The sequence below is a fragment of the Tachysurus fulvidraco genome, chromosome 5, assembly GCF_022655615.1.
Source record: "Tachysurus fulvidraco isolate hzauxx_2018 chromosome 5, HZAU_PFXX_2.0, whole genome shotgun sequence".
NCBI classification, from domain to species: Eukaryota; Metazoa; Chordata; class Actinopteri; order Siluriformes; family Bagridae; genus Tachysurus; species Tachysurus fulvidraco.
In genome coordinates, this window is record NC_062522.1 from 2,865,161 (window position 1) to 2,887,143 (window position 21,983).

Here is a 21,983-nt window from a genome sequence, read left to right on the forward strand (position 1 = left end):
TGTGTGTGTGTGTGGGGGAGAGAGAGAGAGAGAGAGAGAGAGAGAGAGAGAGAGAGAGAGAGAGAGAGAGAGAGAGAGAGAGAGGGAGAGAGAGAGGGAGAGGGAGAGAGATAGAGAGATAGAGAGAAGGAGAGAGAGAGGAGCTAGAGAGAAGGTCAGAAGAGAGATAGAAAAAGAGTCAGTCTCTCGTTTTTTTCTCTCTCTCTCTCTCTCCTCTCTCTCGCTCCCTCTCGATATCTACTCATCACCTCTCGCTCTCTCCCTCTCTCTCTCTCTCGTTCTCTCTCTCTCTCCTCTCTCTTCTTCTTCTCTCTCTCCTCTCTCTCTCTCTCCTCCCTCTCTCTCTGCTCTCTCTCTTCTCTCTCTCTTCTTCCTTGTTTTTTTTATTGTAAGTGTTTGTTACCTTTTTGTTCCCCTTTATCATGTGTAATGTTGCTCCCATATAAAACAGTTCAGCACAAGCCCAGACATGTTTAGGGACATGATTGAGGACAATGTCCCGTCCAGAGACAAACTGTTTCCTGTTGAGGTTTTCTTCAACCCGACCGTCAAAAATACCCTCTCTAATGAACATGTTTTTTTTCATCGGTTGTTGTGTTAAATCTTACCCAGATACAATGGTGCTACTTTCTGATTGGCTGTTGTGTAGCCTCTTTTTTTTGATTGGCTGATGTGTCAGACTCGAATAAGAACTGAGACGCGCTTTATTCCTGCCCGTTTCCATAGAGACAGACACCTTTTGGTCACTGCAGCTTATTAAATATATGATAAAGAGTCTAAAAGTTTTTCTGAGTGAGAAATACGACGTGTGTCAGGAGAGCGTGAGGAAAGACCGACATGAGGGACGTCACCCTCAGTGTGTGACACTTACACAGCCACATCTCCACATTAGTCTATCTTTACTTTGTTTAATACCCACAATGCTGTTAGACAATCTGAAGACAGCTATGCAGCTTTAGGGGAAGGCGTGGACTAACGGTTAGAGAGTCTGACTCCTAACCCTAAGGTTGTGGGTTCGTGTCTCGGGCCGGCAATACCACGACTGAGGTGCCCTTGAGCAAGGCACCGAACCCCCCCAACTGCTCCCCGGGCACCGCAGCATAAATGGCTGCCCACTGCTCCGGGTGTGTGTTCACTCTGTGTGTGTGTGTGTTCACTGCTGTGTGTGTGTGTGTGTGTGTGTGTGTGTGTGTGTGTTCACTGGTGTGTGTGTGTGTGTGTGTGTGTGTGTGTGTGTGTGTGTGTGTGTGTTCACTGCTGTGTGTGTGTGTGTTCACTGCTGTGTGTGTGTGTGTGTGTGTGTTCACTGCTGTGTGTGTGTGTGTGTTCACTGCTGTGTGTGTGTGTGTGTTCACTGCTGTGTGTATGTGTGTGTGTTCACTGCTTTGTGTGTGTGTGTGTGTGTGTGTGTTCACTTCTGTGTGTGTGTGTGTGTGTGTGTTCACTGCTGTGTGTGTATGTGTGTGTGTTCACTGCTGTGTGTGTGTATGTGTGTGTTCACTGCTGTGTGTGTGTGTGTGTGTGTTCACTGCTGTGTGTGTGTGTTCACTGCTGTGTGTGTGTGTGTGTGTGTGTTCACTGCTGTGTGTGTGTGTGTGTGTGTGTGTTCACTGCTGTGTGTGTGTGTGTGTATGTTCACTGCTTTGCGTGTGTGAGTGTGTGTGTGTTCACTGCTGTGTGTGTGTGTGTGTGTGTTCACTGCTGTGTGTGTGTGTGTGTGTGTGTGTTCACTGCTGTGTGTGTGTGTGTGTGTGTGTGTGTGTGTGTTCACTTCTGTGTGTGTGTGTTCACTGCTGTGTGTGTGTGTGTGTGTGTTCACTGCTGTGTGTGTGTGTTCACTGCTGTGTGTGTGTGTGTGTGTGTGTGTGTGTGTGTGTATGTTCACTGCTTTGTGTGTGTGAGTGTGTGTGTGTGTGTGTGTTCACTGCTCTGTGTGTGTGTGTGTGTGTGTGTGTGTGTGTGTGTGTGTGTGTGTGTGTGTGTGTGTGTATGTTCACTGCTTTGTGTGTGTGTGTGTGTGTGTGTGTGTGTTCACTGCTGTGTGTGTGTGTGTGTGTGAGTGTGTGTGTGTGTGTTTACTGCTGTGTGTGTGCACTTTGGACAGGTTAAACGCAGAGAACGAATGCGTCTGGGTCATCGTACTTAGCCGTACGTCACGTCACATTCACTTCACTTTAGTCTTTTTTATCTGTCCAGCTCTCTCACATGTACACTCTACTCACACATGCTAACATCAGCTCCATCATGCCGAGCATCTTGTAGATCGCTCTTTAGCTATCTAGCTGTCCAGCGATGACATCAGCAGAGTAGAAAACCGCTAACTTCTCACAGGAAATGACATCATCGACCAACAAATGATCAGCGGTCACTAATCGGATCATATTTAAGGTGTTAAGTCCTGTGTCTGACTCCTGACTGAAGGTGAACTGAATTACTTAGCTCATGTCTAAGAAAACCTTTATCTCCTTAATGAGGCGCTATAATGAGGCCTGTCCTACTTCCACCAGCTACATTAACATTTAAAGAGACATTTAGCACGATCGCTGGAAGCACAGACTTGAGCGTGATGACCTCGTGCTGCGGCGTGATGAATTCGGAGGGAAGACAGAGGCTTTGATAGAGAAATCTTTCTGTTCCAGCTTGAATTATTCACTATGTGTTTCCTCTGTGATGAAAGAATTAATGATTTAACAAAGACTATGTTTCCTCATTCATGACTTTTTTAGCTGCTGTTATTTACCCAGACCCTGAAACATTACACCACAGAGCTGCTGAGTTCTGATCGGTGGTCAGATGGTGATGAGTTCACTAATGGCAGCTAGAGCAGTGTGTACTTATACGTTATCGTTTCTATGGCAACAGCTCCTTCACAGGGACGTGTACAGCAGATGATCCACATAAGCAGGTTGGTGTATGACATGGTGAAGGAGTCTCCGGTGTCAGTTCTGTGTACCAGTCAGACGTAAAGCTGGAACTCTAAGATTTCCTCCATCTTCAGGACAGTGTTAGTCCTCAGTATTGTGAGTCTGTGATACACAAAGTATTGGCACCCCTTTACCCATCCTGTCAGTGGATAGGGACCACAATAGAAGCTGATCAGACATTATTTGGGTGTTTATTCTGTTATTTTATTTTATATAAAAATCCAAACATCGTTGCGTAAATGTGCTAATGTTACTGTGCATCGGGTGATTAGTTCAGATCCTTTCCAGCAACGATGCACTTTACACTGTAAACTTTATATATACTTTATAACTCTTGAGTATATGTATAACGACATCGATCAGTATTTGCTCTAGTGGCAAAATGTTTGTGTTTATATTTTGTTCAGTCGAGATGATGTGATACGCTTTCTATTCTTCTTGAATTCTTCAATATTCTTGTTCTGATATTGTTCAGTATTTAAACACAAAACCTTCGGTAATTTGGGCTGTTGTTTTTCTCTACAATAGACCCATATATGGTTGATACCTGCTATCTTATAACTATGCTAGTCTGTAACACTAACTTCTAATGCTAACTAGCAAACATCGCTGTGCTAGCAATAACATTTAAGTTATTATCTCAATAAAGTTCATTCACTCATCTTCTACCACTTATCTGAACTTCTCGGGTCACGGGGAGCCTGTGCCTATCTCAGGAGTCATCGGGCATCGAGGCAGGATACACCCTGGACGGAGTGCCAACACATCACAGGGCACACACACACACTCTCATTCACTCACACACACTACGGACAATTTCCCAGAGATGCCAATCAACCTACCATGCATGTCTTTGGACCGGGGGAGGAAACCGGAGTACCCGGAGGAAACCCCCGAGGCACGGGGAAAACATGCAAACTCCACACACACAAGGAGGAGGCGGGAATCGAACCCCCAACCCTGGAGGTGCGGGGGCAAACGTGCTAACCACTAAGCCACCATGCCCCCCTCCACCGTGCCCCCCTCACTAAAAGTTTTTTTTTTACTTCCGGACATGTTTTGTGCTGTCGCACCTACTTGCATATAGACATATTATAAATATCTAATTCCATACCTGTGTGTGTGTGTGTGTGTGTGATGAGAAGACAGATTAATCCTCCACATGAATAGAGAAACTAACAAACAAAAGCGACCGATTCAATCAATCGAGCCATCGAGAAGCAGAAAGAGATTTAAGAGGAAGTGAGAGCAGGGCAATCCCATTTGCATTATCCGAGCCTCTTACATTTTCATTGGGATTTCTACAGTGTGTGTACGTGTGAGTGAGTGAGTGTGTGTGTGTGTGTGTGTGTACGTGTGTGTGTAATTGAGTCGGAGAGGCTGACAGTGGCCACAATAGAGCTGGATGCGGATGTGGAGGATGGATGGATGGCCTTCACCTCACGCTCGGCTCTCTCGGAGTCATTTAAAGGCGAGATTCATTGCTCCTCTGCAGCGTGCCGGAGGACTGAAATGGAGGTTAAATGTAATTGTTTTCCAGCTGCATCGATCTTTGTGTTTTACTGGGTTACCTGGCAGGAGAAAGAGGGAAAGGAACCGAGAGAGCTGGGAACTCGTAATGATAATAGCAGGTGAAGTGAGGCGTGTGTGTGTGTGTGTGTGTGTGTGTGTGTGTGTGTGTGTGTGAGAAAGTATAGAGATTTTTCCATTGCAATACAAAGTGCTCTCATTTCACTGCTTAATGTCGTTAATGAGGATAGTTTCACAAAAAGTAGACCATCATCCTGCACATTATTTTTAACTCTCTCTCTCTCTCTCTCTCTCTCTCTCTCTCTCTCTCTCTCTCTCTCTCTCTCTCTTCCTGTCACAAACACATACTCAAGTGTGTACACCTCATCGTAAAACCCTACACATGATCCCACGATCTAAAAATGGTCTCACACTCCCACCTCAGAGTGTCTGTGTGTGAAGTGGGAGGAAAATATAGTTCTAGCTCTTTTATCAGTTCACATCACATCACATCGCAAATGTTTCCATTTCCTGTTGATGGATTAAATGTATGGCTTCATCAACCCTGGGAAGAACAATTAGTTGTGTGGTGCATCATTAACATGGTCGTGTGTCGGGGTTTTAAACACCTTCTGGATGGTGAAACAGTTCATCCAGAACAATCCATCATCAGTTCTATGGTGGTCCTTTTCTACCGATGGATGACAGAGTGGTGTCGTTAGAGGCGCGTACAAAATGGATTGTATTTAAGTAGCATGATGTCCAGGGTTGCCAAGTGTTGTGCAGTGAAATCCCTGCTTATTTTTTATTTAAGTATAACATTTATGGAAGGAGTTTGTGGTGTCAGCATTTTGTAACAGCCAGAGATGAAGCTGTGAAATTGGATTTTCACACATCTTCTAGACGCTTGCACGGATTCTCGGTAAGTAGAGCTGGATGATATAACTGAGATATCATCGATATTCTGCTCTGTATACATTTAATTATTACTCACAAAAATAATTACAGACATACTAAAAGCAGTGATTTGTAAATAAACGTTAATACATATAGATTAAGAGGTAGGTATGTGAGGATTAGTAGGAAGTATATAATGAGGCAGGTAGATGTAGATTATGAGGCAGGTAGATTAAGAGGTATATATATGTGGATTATGAAGCAGGTAGATGTAGATTATGATGCAGTTAAATATAGATTAGGAGGCAATTAAATGTAAATTATGATGCAGTTAGATGTGGATTATAAGGCAGTTAGATGTGGATTATGAGGCAGTTAGATGTGGATTATGAGGCAGGTGCATGTAGATTATGAGGCAGTTAAATGTGGATTATGAGGCAGGTAGATGTAGATTATGAGGCAGTTAGATGTGGATTATGAGGCAGGTACATGTAGATTATGAGGCAGTTAAATGTGGATTATGAGGCAGGTAGACGTAGATTATGAGGCAGTTAGATGTGGATTATGAGGCAGGTACATGTAGATTATGAAGCAGTTAAATGTGGATTATGAGGCAGGTAGATGTAGATTATGAGGCAGTTAGATGTGGATTATGAGGCAGGTACATGTAGATTATGAGGCAGTTAAATGTGGATTATGAGGCAGGTAGATGTAGATTATGAGGCAGTTAGATGTGGATTATGAGGCAGGTACATGTAGATTATGAGGCAGTTAAATGTGGATTATGAGGCAGGTACATGTAGATTATGAGGCAGTTAAATGTGGATTATGAGGCAGGTACATGTAGATTATGAGGCAGTTAAATGTGGATTATGAGGCAGGTAGATGTAGATTATGAGGCAGTTAGATGTGGATTATGAGGCAGGTAGTGGATTATAAGGCAGTTAGATGTGGATTATAAGGCAGTTAGATGTGGATTATGCGGCAGTTAGATGTGAATTATGAGGCAGTTAAATGTAGATTATGAGGCCAAGAAACCAAGACAAAATGGAAAATAGACAAATCTGATCAGCCACTACATGCACTGACCAGCTGCAGGAAACTTTCCCTGCTGATTGTTGTTTAGTTGAACAGATATCTGCTCCTGGAGGAAGACGACGGAAAATTTGTTCCAGTGACAAACAGGAAATAACTTGTTTTACAGAAATCTCACGTCCGAACACGGAACAATAAACAGATAAATATTTTTCTTTAGCAACAGTCAATGTGAGTAAATACCTGTGGGATTAGAAGAATAAATCACATGGTCTGTGCTGTAATAGGAAAATAATCAGTGTGGTAACAGTAACACTGATGGGGTGCTTAGGGTCGGTACCTAAAGCCACTCGTGCTGCTGAAGCATCATAGTTAATCCAGAACGAGACCCAGGACAGGATGGTGATCAGGATAGAGGGCATGTAGGTCTGCAGGATGAAATACCCGATGTTCCTCTTCAGCTTGAAACTGAGTGACAGGCGTGGATAAGCTCCTGAGAGAGAGAGAGAGAGAGAGAGAGAGAGAGAGAGAGAGAGAGAGAGAGAGAGAGAGAGAGAGAGATGGGGGAGAAACGGATAGGCTATTTATTTCGACAGGCTGTGGAGCCATACTTTATGTTTTGTTTCAGTTTCTATGGCAATGGTGGTGCAGATTTGCCTTCATCGCTACGGCAACAAGCATCCGTAGTGTGGTGGAATAAATAGTTTTTTTTTCCTCATGATTGGTTGTAGTAGCTCAGCCTTGAGTGCTCTCGCCAGCACAACGAGACGGGAAAGAGAGAGGAAAAAAGTCTTGCTATAGGTGTTTAATTCTGACAATAAGGTATGTCGAGGACGAGGCGTGATTCCTGACTCAATACAAGATCGAGGCACTTAAACAGAGTCACAGAGGAAAGAAAAACACACACCCACAATATACACAACACACAACACACAATCTCACAGGCAACAGCTCATGTACAGTACAGACAACACATACTGTACTAATGAAGAAAGAAAGAAAGAAAGAAAGAAAGAAAGAAAGAAAGAAAGAAACAAAGAAAAAGTGTAAGATTCGGTTGATGTAAAAATTACACCACTTTATAATTTATTTTAAATCGTCCCCTGAAGAACATTCTTCATTTTTATTGATTCTCGTCCTCCTCACCGAAATCTGATCTCTAAATCATCATTTCCCCCTCTCCTCCTCCTCCTCCCCCCCTCCCCCCTTCCCCCATCCACCAGGTCTGATCTCTATAACATCATCTTTCCTCTCCTCCTCCTCCTCCTCGGCAGCCGTCTGTTCTCTACAACTTTGTCTTTGCCCCCTCTGTCACATCTCATCTATATTACATCATCTGCCCCCCTTTCCCCCATTCACCAGGTCTGATCTCTATAACATCCTCTTTCCCTGCCACTCAACCAGGTCTGATCTGTATATGTTTCCTGCCCTCTAAGCATGGCCTGATCTCTATAACATCCTCTTTCCCTGCCCGCTTGGTGCGGTCTGATCTCATCTTTCCCCGGTCCTCAGTGAGATCTGATCTCTATAACAGACTCGATTCCCACTGTGTGTGTAGCTGATGTTGAACATTGCGGTATCTGTGAAGTGGAATAATTATTAGCATGGCAGGTCTCTGCTATTACAGCGGAATCAATTATGCAGTGGAACTTCTGCTTCATGAATATCTGACACTGTGGATCGAGCCTTTCTCTTCTCTCTCTCTCTCTCTCTCTCTCTCTCTCTCTCTCTCTGTCACTATCTACTGTAACAGTGTGAGGAAAGAAATGAATAAGGGATCGGCTCTTCATCGTTGCTGGTCTAAGCTGGTGTATCTGCCACATGGAGGTGAGACGCTTGACGCAAACCCGTAATTAGCCTCGGCACGGAACGTAGCGATCCCTGAGCTCTCCGTGCTCGAAAATATAACACCCTCTCAGTGTCACCTCAGAACCCAGAGGCTTTATTGTTTATCTGTTTATTTATTTGTTCGGACAATAAATGGTTGGTTAGTGAGATTAAGGATAGAACCAATTCAGCCAGAGCAGATAATATAGGGCGTACGCTAAATTCCAGGGGTTTCGTTACCGTGGCGTAAAGTGGGCGTGTTTCCGGAGGTCTTGGAAGGACGCCCTCTTTCAAAAACGAGAGCAAACCTACGATGGATAATGAAGGACAAAGCAGTCGTATAGGTAGATTTTATATTTTATATCTATTATGCTTCATTATCTTATAGTTAAGCTGTTTTTGAAAACAAATAAACAACCAAAAAATAGGGTTAGGGTTAGGGTTAGATTATTAAATAGGCCACGCCTACCCGATGACGCAATATCTGTTAAGCTGTTCTGAAATCCCTAGAAATTAGTGCATCCCGATAATATAGCAACAAATATTCCTACTAATACTCATACAAATATGAACACTTTACTCGTACTAATACTAATACTAATACTCTATTCATACTAATACTAATACTAATACTCTATTCATACTCATACTAATACTAATACTAATACTCTATTCATACTAATACTAATACTCTATTCATACTAATACTAATGCTAATACTAATACTAATACTCTATTCATACTCATACTAATACTAATACTAATACTCTATTCATACTAATACTAATACTCTATTCATACTAATACTAATGCTAATACTAATACTAATACTCTATTCATACTCATACTAATACTAATACTAATACTCTATTCATACTAATACTAATACTCTATTCATACTAATACTAATGCTAATACTAATACTAATACTCTATTCATACTAATACTAATACTCTATTCATACTAATACTAATACTAATACTCTATTCATACTAATACTAATACTAATACTAATACTCTATTCATACTAATACTAATACTCTATTCATACTAATACTAATGCTAATACTAATACTCTATTCATACTAATACTAATACTCTATTCATACTAATACTAATACTAATACTAATACTCTATTCATACTAATACTAATACTCTATTCATACTAATACTAATACTAATACTCTATTCATACCAATACTAATACTTTACTTATACTAATATTAATACTTTACTAATACTAATACTCATTAATACTGATACTTTACTCATACTAATACTTATATTAATACTAATACTGATACTTTACTCATACTAATACTCTATTCATACTCATACTCTACTAATACTAATACTAATACTAATACTAATGGTAATACCCTATTCATTATTCATTCGTTCATTCATTCATTTTCTACCGCTTATCTATTCATCTATTTGTTATTCCATAGCACTGCTGAGTTTTGCTGCATTCTGATTGGTCAGGAGGTGTAGATCAGGTCTCTATAATAGCAGCTCTGAGTGTAGCGCATGTTTGTACTGTATTAATGCACTCATTCTTATGCATCACTGTTTCCATAGTAAAAGCTCATTAACAGGAATTTCAAACAATTAAAATTATGTCTATTGAAGTTTTTGTTCTTTAATTAAAAAAAATTAAAAATTTAAATTAGAAGCACCACACCATTGACAGAACTAAACAAGTAAGTTCCCTCAAATGTTCTTTGGTAATCAGAGCTCATTTCTCACACCGCAGAAACTGAGGAACCTTTTAGGGTTCTCATCACAGGTTTCTGAAAGGATTAAACATTTCTGTCCACCGGAATATATAAAGATATAACAAACTTCCAAACTTCTTTGAAATATTTTAGGGTTCTTGTTCTAGAAGTTCTACAATAAATGGCACTCAGTAGATTTCTAAAAAGGGGAACCCATTAGTGCAAGGTTGAACAAAAGATCTGAGGGTGTATGGATACGATAAAACCCTCCAGAGTGGTGAAGTAAGTAACTACTAAGGAACGACTTTTTCCTGCATTGCTTTAACTGTTCGTATGGTTTTGATGCTGTTTTGATGGTGTTTGTAAATCTTCACCTGTGGAGAAGACAACGTTCCGCGACACCAGCCTGTAATCCACGATGGAGAACTGAGGAAGCTCGATTTGGGACACACCAGATACTGCGTTGTCTCCTCCTTTCCAATAGAACTGGATATCGTCAGTCGTGTAGCCATCTGTACAAATCACATATATAGATGAGTCACATATACATCTCTGTGCGTAACAACGTTAAAATCGGATTAATATGTTGAGAAGTGGGCGGTGATGCACTGGGTTGTGTTACTGTGTCACAGCTCGACAGTTTCTGATTCACTGTCTGTGTGGAGCTTCACATGTTCTTCCAGGTTCCTCAGGGTTCCTCCCACATTACAAGAACATTCATTCATTCATTCTTTCTACCGCTTATCCGAATCTCAGGCGTCATCGGGCATCGAGGCAGGATACACCCTGGACGGAGTGCCAACCCATCACAGGGCACACACACACACTCTCATTCACTCACACACACACACACACACACACACTACGGACAATTTTCCAGAGATGCCAATCAACCTACCATGCATGTCTTTGGACCGGGGGAGGAAACCGGAGTACCCGGAGGAAACCCCCGAGGCACGGGGAGAACATGCAAACTAAACACACACACAAGGTGGAGGTGGGAATCGAACCCCCAACCCTGGAGGTGTGAGGCAAACGTGCTAACCGCTAAGCCACCGTGCTCTCCATTACAAGAACATGCTAAATGAATTAGTGACCCTTCATTACGTCTGAGTGTGTATGAGAGTGTGTGATGGATCGACCCGCATCACATGCAGCATGTTTTCATTCTCAGTGTTTCCAGGATCGACTTCACCAGAATAAAGCGCTCAAGATGAATGAATGAATTTAGAAGACGTTTAATAAGCATCAACATAAAGTCTTTTACACGACAAAAATATCTGTTTGGCTTAATTCTCTTAACAAACATGCAATTTTGGTGCACAGTTGTGTATAATAGTGGGCGTAGTTAATATTTAATGCAAATCATTTATCATTCATTAGACACTTCAAGAAAGAGATTTTTTATATTATTTTATATTATTATTATTTTTTAAAGTTTTTCTACTTTATCTAGTTGTAGTTTCTCCTCTTGATTGCTCGTGTCATGGGATGTTAATGACTATAAGTGCTTTTTCTTTTTTTATTTGTGCAAATAATTTATCTGGTTAATAAACATCCCTCAATTGTTTTAGAGTCAACAAATTATTTTCTCAACATGGCGCTAGACCCCTCTAACTGAACATACAAGTTAGTTAGTTATCTGGGATCTTAGTAAATCAAGAGCTGTGTGTGTGTCTGCGTGTGCGTTTGTGTCTGTGCATGTGTGCGCGTGTGTGCGTGTGTGCACGCATGTGTGTGTGTGTGTGTGTGTGTGTGTGTGTGTGTGTGTGTGTGTGTGTAGACACTTACAGCTCTCTATCTCCAGGGTACAGTTCTGTTCATCCAGTGGGTATCTCCTCAGATCCATCATACAAGCAGCAGTCGTGGTGATTCTGTATGACACACACACACACATACACACACACAAACAAACACACACATACACACAGACAAACACACACACACATACACACAGACAAACACACACACACACAAACACACGCACACACACAGACAAACACACACACAAACACACACAAACAAACGCACACACACACGTACACACACACACAGACAAACACACACAAACATGCACACACACAAACATACACATACAGTACATACACACACACACACACACACAGACAAACACACACATGCACACAAACAAACCACACACACACATACACACAAACACACACACACACACACATGCACACACATGCACACACACAAACACACACACAGACAAACACACACACATGCACACACACAAACACACACACATACACACACAAACACACACACACACAGACAAACACACACACACACACACATGCACACACAAACACACACATGCACACACACAAATACATACACACACAAATACATACACACACAGACAAACACACACACACACACACACGTACACACACACACACATACAGTACACACACATACACAAACACACACAAACACACACACACACAAACACAACACACATACACATACACACACACATCACACATACACACACACATGCACACACACAAACACACACACAAACACACACACACACATACACACACACACACATACACAAACACACACACAAACACACACACACACACATACACACACACACACACACACACACACACACACACACACACACACACACACACACACACAATAGAATAATAAATATTAATATTATAGAGGTGTGGTTTGGCCTTTTTTTAATAAGTTACAGGTAAAATAGTTCAGCTGTTGTTTCTGTTCTAGTTTTCATTATTGTCTTTGTGCGTCTTGACTCCGCCCCCAAGCTGCCATTGGCTGACTGTCCTAAAGTGTTCACCTGTCCTTTGTTAGAGATTAGTTTAGTTTGTCTGTTGATCTGGTCTTGTTTCTGTCCTGACTCTGTTTCCCAGTGACAGACACTATATTAATACGGATTTATTTGGATGATGTCACTCCCTGTTTTTATTTATATCATATTTATAAGTATATTTCTAGCTGTAAAAAGTTTTTGCATTAAAAGTTACAACATGGTGGTAACATGGAGTGGATTTTAAAGCAAAGCAGAGTTGAAGAACGGGAAGCAGCAGTCAGATCATTAATCGCTAAAATCCAATATCGACGTATCAGAAGCTCAGCAATGAAACTCTTACTGCTGACTGATGAAACTGTTACACACAATTAAAGGCAGATCGATCGGGATTAAAAACCATTTATTTCTCATTACAGCTTTTTCTGGAAACAAAAAAATCACAACACTATAGATTTTAGCTGGATACCAGTTCGAAAGAAATAGAAGAAAGTTTAATGATGTTCTTCGTATATGGGAACGAGTCATCTGGCTGTCAGTCGCCTTGTTAGCACTAACGTTCATCAAGGTTTGAGCTTTGTGTTCTGAATATGATGCTTGTCATGAATTGTAGGATTAATACTAACGTTAAAACCTAAACGTTTTCCCAATAGGCCTAACTGCATTTCGAGTGAAAAAAGAATCACATCCTGTAAGTAATTCAGTGGATCACTCTTAAAGTGATTCATTGATTCATTCTAAAATTAATTCATTAAGTGATTTACTTTGGGAACTGAGTTGTTTATTCACTCTGGGAGGTGATTCAGTGATTTACTCTGAGAAGTGATTCAGTGATTTACTCTGAGAAGTGATTCAGTGATTTACTTTGGGAAGTGATTCAGTGATTCACTCTCGGAGGTGATTCAGTGATTCACTCTGGGAAGTGTTTCAGTGATTCACTCTGAGAAGTGATTAAGTGATTTACTCTGGAAAGTGATTCAGTGATTCACTCTGAGAAGTGATTAAGTGATTCACTCTGAGAAGTGATTTACTCTGGGAAGTGTTTCAGTGATTCACTCTGGGAAGTGTTTCAGTGATTCACTCTGAGAAGTGATTCAGTGATTCACTCTGAGAAGTGATTCAGTGATTTACTCTGAGAAGTGATTTACTCTGGGAAGTGTTTCAGTGATTCACTCTGAGAAGTGATTTGGTGATTTACTCTGGGAAGTGATTCAGTGATTCACTCTGAGAAGTGTTTCAGTGATTCACTCTGAGAAGTGATTCAGTGATTCACTCTGAGAAGTGATTCAGCGATTCACTCTGAGAAGTGATTCACTCTGAGAAGTGTTTCAGTGATTCACTCTGAGAAGTGATTAAGTGATTCACTCTGAGAAGTGATTCAGTGATTTACTCTGAGAAGTGATTCAGTGATTTACTTTGGGAAGTGATTCAGTGATTCACTCTCGGAGGTGATTCAGTGATTCACTCTGGGAAGTGTTTCAGTGATTCACTCTGAGAAGTGATTAAGTGATTTACTCTGGGAAGTGATTCAGTGATTCACTCTGAGAAGTGATTAAGTGATTCACTCTGAGAAGTGATTTACTCTGGGAAGTGTTTCAGTGATTCACTCTGGGAAGTGTTTCAGTGATTCACTCTGAGAAGTGATTCAGTGATTCACTCTGAGAAGTGATTCAGTGATTCACTCTGAGAAGTGATTTACTCTGGGAAGTGTTTCAGTGATTCACTCTGAGAAGTGATTTGGTGATTTACTCTGGGAAGTGATTCAGTGATTCACTCTGAGAAGTGTTTCAGTGATTCACTCTGAGAAGTGATTAAGTGATTCACTCTGAGAAGTGATTCAGCGATTCACTCTGAGAAGTGATTTACTCTGGGAAGTGTTTCAGTGATTCACTCTGAGAAGTGATTTGGTGATTTACTCTGGGAAGTGATTCAGTGATTCACTCTGAGAAGTGATTCAGTGATTCACTCTGAGAAGTGATTTGGTGATTTCCTCTTGGTAGCTATTCAGTGATTTTCTCTGGCAAAATGATTCAGTAATTAAATCTGGGAAACAATTATTTTATTTATGCTGGGATGCAATGGCGAAAGTTTGATTTTGACATTGGTGGGGACAACATTCCCCGTATTTTGTGCATAAACTGTTGTTATAAGAATACTTTCTTCCTCACATACCGGTAACCTGCATAATCACGTTGCATATTGCTTCATACAACGGAATATAGCTGCAGCCGACCTCAACACATTAGCGAGAAAGACACAGCCAATCAAACAGCGACGTGGGTTAGAGAGGCGGGACTCAAAAAAGGCAAAGGCCAATCATTTTAGAGAGGTGAGTTACAGAGGCGGGATTCATTGCAGGGGGTAAATCTGTTAACCGTTTGTGTTCCACAAGTTGCGCTATTTTTTACAGAACGCCGTATAAAATATTTTTAACTTATTTAATGATTCCTGGATAAATGTTAAATGAAATAAGTAAAAAAGCACAAGACACAGACAGATATCAGTGGTCATGTATAAATATACATAGGCTTGGTCGAATTATTGCTAGGGACAATTTAGTGTTTCCTGTTTATTGGTAGGGACATGTCCCTACCGTCCCCACCCAAATCGACGCCCTCGCCCATCACTTTGGGAAGTGATTCAGTGATTCACTCTGGACAGAAAAATAATTATTAACTGAAATGTTCAAGCGAGAGTACAACAAATTGTGATGTATTTTTGAATGGACATGTGCACAGTAAATACTCCATTGTAAACTGGAGGCATTTTATACACGTGTCCAGTCACACTGGATAGAAACAGAAATGATATGAATCTTTTTCACTTTTGTAATGTTCTTCATCACACCTGGTGTTTTATTTGTTTAATAGAGCGAGAGAACGAGCGAGCGAGATGTCGACAGTCAACACCAGGGAAATTAAGCGCGTCTGATTTCACGAGCGCTGCGGTCACATGGAACCTGTCCAATCTATCATCTCATCTCCCACCAAACGAGAGCTCGGCCTTTAATATCCGACTGATTTGCTCTGTCTATGAGATTTGAGCTTTGAGAGTTGCGGTGATGAGAGGGCAAAGTGCCGAGTCGGGGGTTCGGTTGAAACATCCAGGAGGGCCGAGGTTGGGATATTGAACTGACACTGTGAACTTATTTTTTAATCAGTACTCTGTGACGCTCGTAAAATTTTAGCTGACTGTTCATTCTTACACACGTTATCTCTTTTATGTTAATATTAATATTTATGTTTTATAATAAATTAACATGATTTTTATTCTTCTCATACCACAGCATGCAGAGATTTGTATTAGTTTTGTATTAATTAACAATAATGTGGGGGTCACGGTGGCTTAGTGGTTATCACGTTCTCCTCACACCTCCAGGGTCGGGGGTTCGATTCCCGCCTCCGCCTTGTGTGTGTGGAGTTTGCATGTTCTCCCCGTGCCTCGGGGGTTTCCTCCGGGTACTCCGGTTTCCTCCCCCGGTCCAAAGACATGCATGGTAGGTTGATTGGCATCTCTGGAAAATTGTCCGTAGTGTGTGTGTGTGTGAGTGAATGAGAGTGTGTGTGTGTGCCCTGTCTCATAGCTCCCTGTCTCATAGCTCCAGTCCCACTGAAGAGCTTCATGCCGCCACCACCGTGCTTCACCGTGGAGACGCCGGTCTTCTCCTTATAAGCTGTCTATTGACTCTTTTTTTTATGACTATTTATAACTGTTCTACCTGATGGGGAAGGCGGTGCATTACTACAGCCTATACATTATAATATGTCTGTACATTAAGAGGCTAAGAGCTGTAGCAGGACATAAAGAGCTGAGTGGAGTGAGACAGGAGACACGCCCAGTCTCTTCCATCTCTCAGTGAGTGGAGGAATGTTCCAGAAGCCTGATAACACTAAAGAGCTGTAATGAGATAAGGGCACACATTAGTGCTGGTGTAATTTAACAGCCCAGTGCACTGACCGGTGTGAGACGACACGTACAGTCAGCGCTGGGAAGGCGGCCACTCGGCACAAGATTATTCTGGAAACCCGTGTGTTTAAAAGCTCCTTCTCTGGAAGGTTTTATTAAGTAAGCTCATTTTGTTCAGGATCATTTTGTCCACTGATTTAACACGTGAAATGACGTGAGCGAAGAGGCGCAAAGACATAAAGAAGAAATATGTGATTCCAGAGATCAGCTTTTTAAACGTCACCATAAAGAACCCCAGATATTCTTACAGGATGGGAAATTCTATTCTAACAAGGATGCGGATTACAGAAAGAAAGAAAGAAAGAAAGAAAGAAAGAAAGAAAGAAAGAAAGAAAGAAAGAAAGAAAGAAAAAGAAAGATATAAAAAAGACAGAGAAAAAAGAAAGAAAGAAAGAAAGACAGAAAGAAAGAAAAGAAAGAAAGAAAGAAAGAAAGAAAGAAAACAATATTATACAAGTATTAAAGTAGGAATGAAGTGAGAAGAGGAAGAGAGCAAGTGAGAGAGAGGGAGAGAGAGATGGAGGGATGGAGTGAGCGCTGACCTCAGCCCGTACAGAACGGTTCCGTCAGGGTGAAGGCGGATCATGCGGTTCTTCACTGTCACGCCGTGGACGAAGGACTTCTTATCGTTCAGGAAGTAGGTGTCAGGAACCCAGAGCTGATCAGCCACTCTGTTATCCAGAGTCAGGTTTAGAGGAATCCCAGAGTACGCTAAGCGCTTATCCCTCCAGTACTGCTGGAAATACATGGTCAGCGTGAAGTCCTGAACAAAACACACACGCAGAGTTCATAAGGCTACATGACAGCTTCATAGGTCATTCATAACACTTTCAGCAACATTTCTAACATTCAACATCATCGACTGTCAGATCGTCTGTTTTTGTCCATGTTGATACTGAGTGGCTTCAGTTGTGTCATGTCACAGGTGTTATTGGTTTATTACAGCAGTTATAACACTTATATTATCATGTCGTGACAACTGACTTTGTAGTAACAATAATGAAATGACATGACATATCAAAACCAAATTCATTTTCATTTAAAACAAGATTTAAGCATCGTGTTCTCCTAATGGTGTTCATAACCTTCTTATAAGCATTATAAGCCATCAAGCATACATAAACATGTAATTACAATCTAATGGCTGTTACAACGATTCTGAGATATTTGGAATATGCTTTTTCTAACCATCCACACATGAAATGCCAATATCACATCTTAACATGTTAAGAGGTGTTATAACAACTATGTCATATGATTCAGATGTTATGTTTATAATGCTAAACACACTGTGACATGGTTCATAGAACTTTATGACTGCTCATAGAACTTTAAAATCAACTCTAAATTAAACTGGCTGAAAGACTGTTGATTTTAAAGTTCTATGAACAGTCATAAAGTTCTATGAACCATGTCACAGTGTGTTTAGCATTATAAACACCAGCGGCGAGTTCAGGACATGATGTTTTGTTTTACTGACTAACCTGAAATGGAATGCTACGTCACTTAATGACATTTTAACAGAAGATTCATAACGTTTAACCTTATGTCAACAAGGTTTAAGATTTATAACATGATTCATGACAAACTGATGCATACTGGAGTAAACGTTAATAGAGAGAGAGAGAGAGAGAGAGAGAGAGAGAGAGAGAGAGAGAGAGAGAGAGCAAGTGAACACTTCCTAATTCAACATTATATCTAAAAATAGACATTATGCATGATGTCATGCTTCAGAAAGGAAACGCAGGCTGCATGAAAACCACCGGACTGAAATGACTGTGAAACCCTCTGGATTTCCCCAACACATATCACACACACACACACACACACACACACACACACACACACACACACACACACACACACACACACACAAACACACACACACACACACACATATACACACAAAATTGTTTTTCTCTCTGTCTCCCCTGAGGATAGAGAGTTGCAGGGTCAGAGCTGAAAATCTGCAAGCCATGTTTTCTAGAAATAGATTTCCCCGTTGTCAGGGTAATATAAAGAGAGAGAGAGAGAGAGAGAGAGAGAGAGAGAGAGAGAGATTTGGAAAATGAGAAATAAATAAATACATCAGTGTGTTTGCTTTAGCTCCTTGTCTCGTCTCCAGCACTGTCTCACCCTCGCTTCATCTTTCTGCTGTGTCTCGTTTGTTGTCGTTTGTGTTGTATTTGTTCCTGATCAGTTTGTCTGAATCCTCGAGCTTCAGAGCTTCAGTCTAAAGTCTCGTCCGTGTGTATGTGTGTGTTTACATCTCAGTTGTCAGTGTTTCCTCTAGTTCCTGGTCACTGTGGACGTTTATGATGATTGCTGGATTTGCAAAAAAAATGAGCAGACAAACAAAAACCCTCGATGCCGATCTTACAAACATCTCGTCGATCGGTCCAGCTGGTTCTCTCAGGACAGATGCAGAGAATCAGCGTTCAGCGCTCGGTCCATTTCCTGCTCTCGGTTCCCCGGGTTACACTGAGCGATGAGGATGGATGGCATCATGTTTTCACCAGATGGATGGAAAATCTTTCGATGTGATGTATACTGGATGAAGCTCTTGGCAGACAATAAGCCGGAGTAGAAAGAGGGTGAAGTTCACGTTATCAGCCGAGAACTTCGCTGGGCTGAGAACCTGGTCGGCCACAATCACCCGAGCCTGGACATCATGGCAAAGTTCTTCTCAGGTCTCAAGCCACATCCAAGTCAAATGCCAGTAAAGTGGTCCTTTTAAGCCAAACCCCTTGGCCATTCCAAACTATCTTTATAACACCATTGCTCAACCATCTATCTAACCTGGTATCTGTAGCTACTTTGTTTCCTGGCACTGGTTAGGAGGATGTCACTGCTTCACCTCCTATCATCAAATCACCTCCTAACTGTGCTGTGGATGCTTTCACTCTATTTTCTGACTTCACAGAGTACGACCGATGACTTGACTTTCATGTTCTGCTGCCTGACTCTACTAGTGATCAGCTGGTTCCTCAAGCACCCTGACCGAATACTCCAGTCCTGATCAGACAGCAGATCACTCTTCCTGGCTGTCTTGTGTCTGCCTCCTGAGCTTTTTCCACCCAGGGCACCAGGATTCCCTTTTATGACACTATAATAGTGCTCGAGGAGCTGCACCTTAAGCAGATGTTCTCTCCACAATGCACTATGGTGAAACTCCATAGCAGAAGCTAGTGCTATTATCAGATTAGCCTAAGTAAAGCAAGCTAACCTCACTAGCGACTGTACATACGCTCTTCGGAGACACAGATGACCTCTGCAACTTTCTTCAAAGCTCAATTTCATTCCATGTTTAGCAGGAGCTACATGCAGGTAGAATTAAAGTTCTGCTTGAGGAACTGGAGAAACTGTGGACCACACACTACAGGTACAGGAGTGGTCTGAAAGATCATGCTCATAAAACCCGTCACAATACGTCAAAAACGTTTTACTCTATACCAGGGCTTTAGTGTATGCAGCGAGACGAAGTGACTGTAAATCAGACGAGATGACCTGACTCCACTCCTACACATGTTCCTACACCATGTCACACTAAACCTTATTAAGTGAACAGACTTGCTCCAGATGTAACGGACGACACGTCAGGCCTTCATTATACCCTTAAAGTGAAAGTGTAGAGCTATGTATCACTCACACACACACACACACACACACACACACACACACACACACACACACACACACACACACACACAAACACACACACTAGCTACAGTGTGTACACGTCTCCATGCTGCATACTGATCCTCTCAATCCGTAAAATTCACACAGACACAATTCCAATACGACAATTCCGACCCACTGTGTTCTGATTGGATTTTCCAAATGTTCCGAGTCAGCAGTCAGTCTCTAATCACTCTTCATCGCTCCTCATTGGGACTGAGAACAGAGAAAGGGTGAAGAGCATCCAAAATTAAAGCTAAAAGTTTGTACACCCCTATGATGTTCATGGAAAACAAAAAAAAAAAGTTCCTCGAGTGTTTCTCTTTATCTTTTTGATCAAAGGGTGTACAAATTTTTTTTGCACTACAAGTAAAACATTGCTTTTGATTGATTTTTTTCCTGTGAGTTCTGTTGAATTTAGAAGTAACACCACAAGCTCTTTATCACGTTCCTCAAACGGTTCCTGGACAGTTTCACAGTGTGTCAGGTATCACATTGCCTTGTGGACATTACCTTTAGGTAACACTGTAGACATGAACTTACACTGCAGCAGTGTTTATGTAGGTGCTACATGTCAAAGTAACATCCACATGAACTGAGCCAAGGAACATCACCCAGAGCTTAACACTGCCTCCACCTGAACATCCTAGTACCATCTCTTTTCCAGATAAAAACACACACACACACACACACACACACACACACACACACACACACACACACACACACACACACACACAAACACACACACACACACACACACACACACACACACACACACACACACACACACACACACACCGTGTTGTATGAAGTATTAAAAAGCAATACTTGAGTAAAAGTACAAGTATCGTACTAGAAAAAGACTTCAGTAGAAGTGAAAGTCACCTTTTAGAATATTACTGAAGTAAAAGTCTTAAAGTCTCTGATATTTACTGTACTTAAGTATCAAAAGTCATTTTCTGATATTTAATGTACTTAAGTATTTGAAGTAAAAGTAAAAAGTAAAATTTCAGTGATTTTCAGTAGGTATAAGATCAGGGGCAGTTCTAGGGTTTCATCTTTAGGGGTTTTATCCCTCAGTGAGAATTTAAAACAAGAAGAGTTTTATATTATATATTATATGACTACACAGTAAGCCAAAAGTTATGGTGTTATTTAAAATGGTAAAAGTGGACACCAAAATTTTATGCATGATGTAATGATGTCAGTCTCGAATCAGATCAGTTCATGTGTGTGTGTATTCTCTACAATCAGTGTGTCCGATGAATGACGTCATTAATAAACTAACATTCACAAGACAAAGACCAAATCAATAAATGTTGTTTTTAATTAGTATTGTATGGATAGTTTGCATTAATATTGTGTTTGTGCTACAACTCTGGTAATAAGAATAGTGACATTTCACTGCTTTTGGTTGCCCCCGTTATAGATAAACGCCCCCAGCTCTGACTGCGCGTGCACGCTGCGCGTACCTGTGCTTCTCCGTACAGCGTACGGAGCGTAATACAATCTAGGAGCAGTGATACACCAAACCTCCCTTATTACAGTCACACACATTTCTGCTGAGTTTATTTTGTAGTAACGAGTAACGAAGATGTTTAGTGGGAATATAACGG

The 21,983-nt window shown here is 41.1% G+C and overlaps 1 protein-coding gene across 1 annotated transcript in view; it reads right to left on the reverse strand.

The window, feature by feature from the left end:
* The window catches only part of gabrb3 (gamma-aminobutyric acid type A receptor subunit beta3), a 76,839-nt gene that overhangs the window by 21,193 nt on the left and 33,663 nt on the right, over positions 1 to 21,983 (reverse strand). Inside the window, exons 4-7 of the mRNA XM_047814084.1 lie at positions 17,229 to 17,449; positions 11,703 to 11,785; positions 10,286 to 10,423; positions 6,706 to 6,858 (exon numbers count right to left, since the gene is read on the reverse strand). Of these exons, the coding sequence (XP_047670040.1) occupies positions 6,706 to 6,858; positions 10,286 to 10,423; positions 11,703 to 11,785; positions 17,229 to 17,449 (595 nt within the window). The remainder of the gene's footprint in view (positions 1 to 6,705; positions 6,859 to 10,285; positions 10,424 to 11,702; positions 11,786 to 17,228; positions 17,450 to 21,983) is intronic.